The 2,816-nt window shown below is 47.5% G+C and overlaps 1 protein-coding gene across 1 annotated transcript; it reads right to left on the bottom strand.

Annotated features, from left to right (window-relative positions):
- Positions 1 to 1,931: 1,931 nt before the first annotated feature.
- LOC119329156 (E3 ubiquitin-protein ligase EL5-like) lies at positions 1,932 to 2,475 on the bottom strand. Its single transcript, XM_037602161.1, has one exon. It carries the CDS (start codon positions 2,469 to 2,471, stop codon positions 1,980 to 1,982), a length of 492 nt encoding a protein of 163 aa, XP_037458058.1. The 5' UTR covers positions 2,472 to 2,475; the 3' UTR covers positions 1,932 to 1,979.
- Between the last annotated feature and the right edge of the window lie 341 nt (positions 2,476 to 2,816).

Here is a 2,816-nt window from a genome sequence, read left to right as displayed (position 1 = left end):
ACCACCACCATCTAAGGAGGTAGGATCCTCCCTTGCGCCGTCACCAGCTGCTCCACATGCGGAGATGGTCAATGGTGGGTGCGACAGGGCGCTTGCTCTGCCACACCCATCATCGGCCATTGATCCCAAGGAGGATATCACTACCCCGGCTCCCACAATCGTGCTGAGAGGTGACAGGAGCGATCCACTGAGTCTAGTTGGTACGCTGTCGTTATTTGAAGGATGTTGCCAAATTGTCCATCACCACCCTAACCTCTATATCAGGGAAGGATCCTTGCCACTGACTCCAAGGAGGAGGCCCATGTTGCAGCGACGCACTGTACCCAAGAATCTTGCAAGAGGCGAGAAAGCCACCGATCCAATCAAGGGATGAGAGCAATCAGTTCTAGGTAGACTTTTTTTTGCGGGTAAAACTTATATTACTCAAACATCAACCTTGCAGTCTTCCTTACATAAATCAATGACTTTCAGAAGGCCAGATCCTAACTAGACTATAGTTCCACGCTCAGTTCTTGCAAACATTGCTACACAATCACCAACAAAATTTTGAGAATGGTTGATGTGAGCAATATGAGTCGTATGCAGAGACTCTAAATGCTTGACCTCTGCCATCAAAGACATTCAATATGTTCATTGCCGACAGGGAATCCATCTCGATTTGAATTGGGAGACCGGAGCGCTGAATTGCAATGGATAAACCTTCCATGCATGCACTTATTTCTACTTCAAGGGCATCTGTACAAGAGAAGAGCTCCCTACAATATGTATAAATGATTTTACCTAGATGATCATGGAGCACCATCCCGGCTGCCGCCTTCCCATCCTTTGTCCATGAACCGTCAGTGTTGAGTTTAACCCAGCCCACTGGCTGAGGAGACCACTTTGCAGGGGGTAACACATTTGATATTTCATGTGAACTTTTGATTTCAGACCATAAGATATTGACACCTTCCCTTTGGCCAGATCACAAATGGAATCTTCTGCTATCAGTATCACAATGAGTGCGTCCAGGTAGCTGCATAAAAATCTGCGAGAAGCGTCCATCGGTGGTGGTAATTTGTCATGAACTGGCTCATTACGGTTATGCCAACACCTTGAGAAGGTGAGCAGAACCATACCTCGCTCCACATCTCCCAATGGATGTAGTTCTTCAAGTAACCACTCAACTCCTGTTTTGGTCACATCTTTGAGTTTCGGCGGGCGCCAGAGTTCAGACATACACTCCCATAGCTGAATGGATAGTGGGCAATGACAAAGGGCATGGAAACAGTCCGTTGTTTCAGTACCACAGATTGGGCAAAATGCTTGAGACCTCCAGACCTCGCTTGTCCTTGTTCTTCAATGTTGGGAGAGAGTTAACAGCAACTCGCCAAGCAATGTTTTTTTTTGGGGTTGCCAAGCAATGTTTTGAACAGTGTGTGTGACCATGCTACTCCATATTAGCTTGTATACTTGTCCCAGGTAGACTCTTTTGCAACAAAACAATACGTCCGGTAAGGTAACTGATGCATGCAATGAGTTCCTACGTAAGGTCTTCTTAGCCCCGCTTTCCATTGAAACTTCCCCACATCCCCCGCAGAAAAAAAAGAAAAAGAAAAGAAACTTCCCCACATTTTTTTCCACTGAAACTCACCTCGATCAGAACATCACTCAGTTTTGAGCCTGGTACATAACTTCGACCTAGGCTACAGCTCAAATCTACTACCGTTTGAGAGTAATCAACATGATAGAGCACTTACTTTGCGAATAATTAACAAGGTGGAACAAGATGGAGAAACGTGAACAATTTTACTTCCATGGCTAGAAAGCCTAGAAAGCAGTTATACAATGCAACAATTTGGAACATGATAGAACACTTTCTTTGCCAAATAATTAACATGTCATAACATAATGGAACAATTCTGTGATTACACTTCGTAATCGACATCATATCCCAAAGCGCAGACGCAAGGAAATTTGCATAAGTCTAGCATTGTCGACTAAGAAGCAGCATCGATTTCCATGGCGCCGGAGTCGCTAACATCCTGGCCATGTTCCGTCGAGAGAGATATGTATACGTACGACTCATCATCAGCGGCAGGAATCGTCACCACCTGGTGCCGGCACATGGGGCAGCTCCCCTTGGCATGCAGCCACCTCTCCACGCACCGCCCGTGGAACCGGTGCCCGCACGGCGTCAACTTCCACGCCGCTATGTCGTCCTCCAAGCAGATCGGGCTGTTGAGGCCGTCATCGTCTGACAGCGCGTCCACCGTCTTCAGCGCCTTGTCCACCGCCGCCGCCAACACTGGGTCGACGTCGCCCGCGACGCCGACGAGTGCGGCGATGTCGGCCGCGTTCACCGCGGTGCCTAGCTCTAGTAGGTAGTCGAGAGTGCTTTGGCGGATAAGTGGGCCGTGCACGGCGACGTATGCGACTAGAACGTCCGGGAGACCTTCTTCTACTTGTGGGAGGTCTTCGGCCATGTCCATGGCATTCGACGCCATCTAGCTAGCTGGCAATAGCGCTGGAGAGAGATTGATCAGTTTCTCACCGCCGGCTACGTACGTACGTACGTGATGGCGAAATGAAACTGGATCGGATCGTAGGGGAAGCGATGGAAATAATCGCACAGGCGACAGTGTGCATATAATATGAAACCAGAATGTTGGAGAGTCACGCTCTCGTGTCGGAATTGGATTATATTAATTATTACGTTTTTCAGGAAATACTAAATTATTATGTGTTTTCTTATAATAGAAAGAAACACCTATTTCTTTTGATGGACCAGCCCAGTAACGCGCGTGTTTTTTACTTTGATTTTCTTACTTTCAGAG

The sequence above is a fragment of the Triticum dicoccoides genome, chromosome 7A (genome assembly GCF_002162155.2).
Source record: "Triticum dicoccoides isolate Atlit2015 ecotype Zavitan chromosome 7A, WEW_v2.0, whole genome shotgun sequence".
NCBI classification, from domain to species: Eukaryota; Viridiplantae; Streptophyta; class Magnoliopsida; order Poales; family Poaceae; genus Triticum; species Triticum dicoccoides.
Note: the sequence above shows the minus strand (reverse complement) of the source record. Positions and strands in the feature narration are given on the sequence as shown.

Bases quoted from the DNA above. Each gene is read 5' to 3' on its own strand.
- LOC119329156 (XM_037602161.1), bottom strand. From the start codon at position 2,471: ATGGACATGGCCGAAGACCTCCCACAAGTAGAAGAAGGTCTCCCGGAC.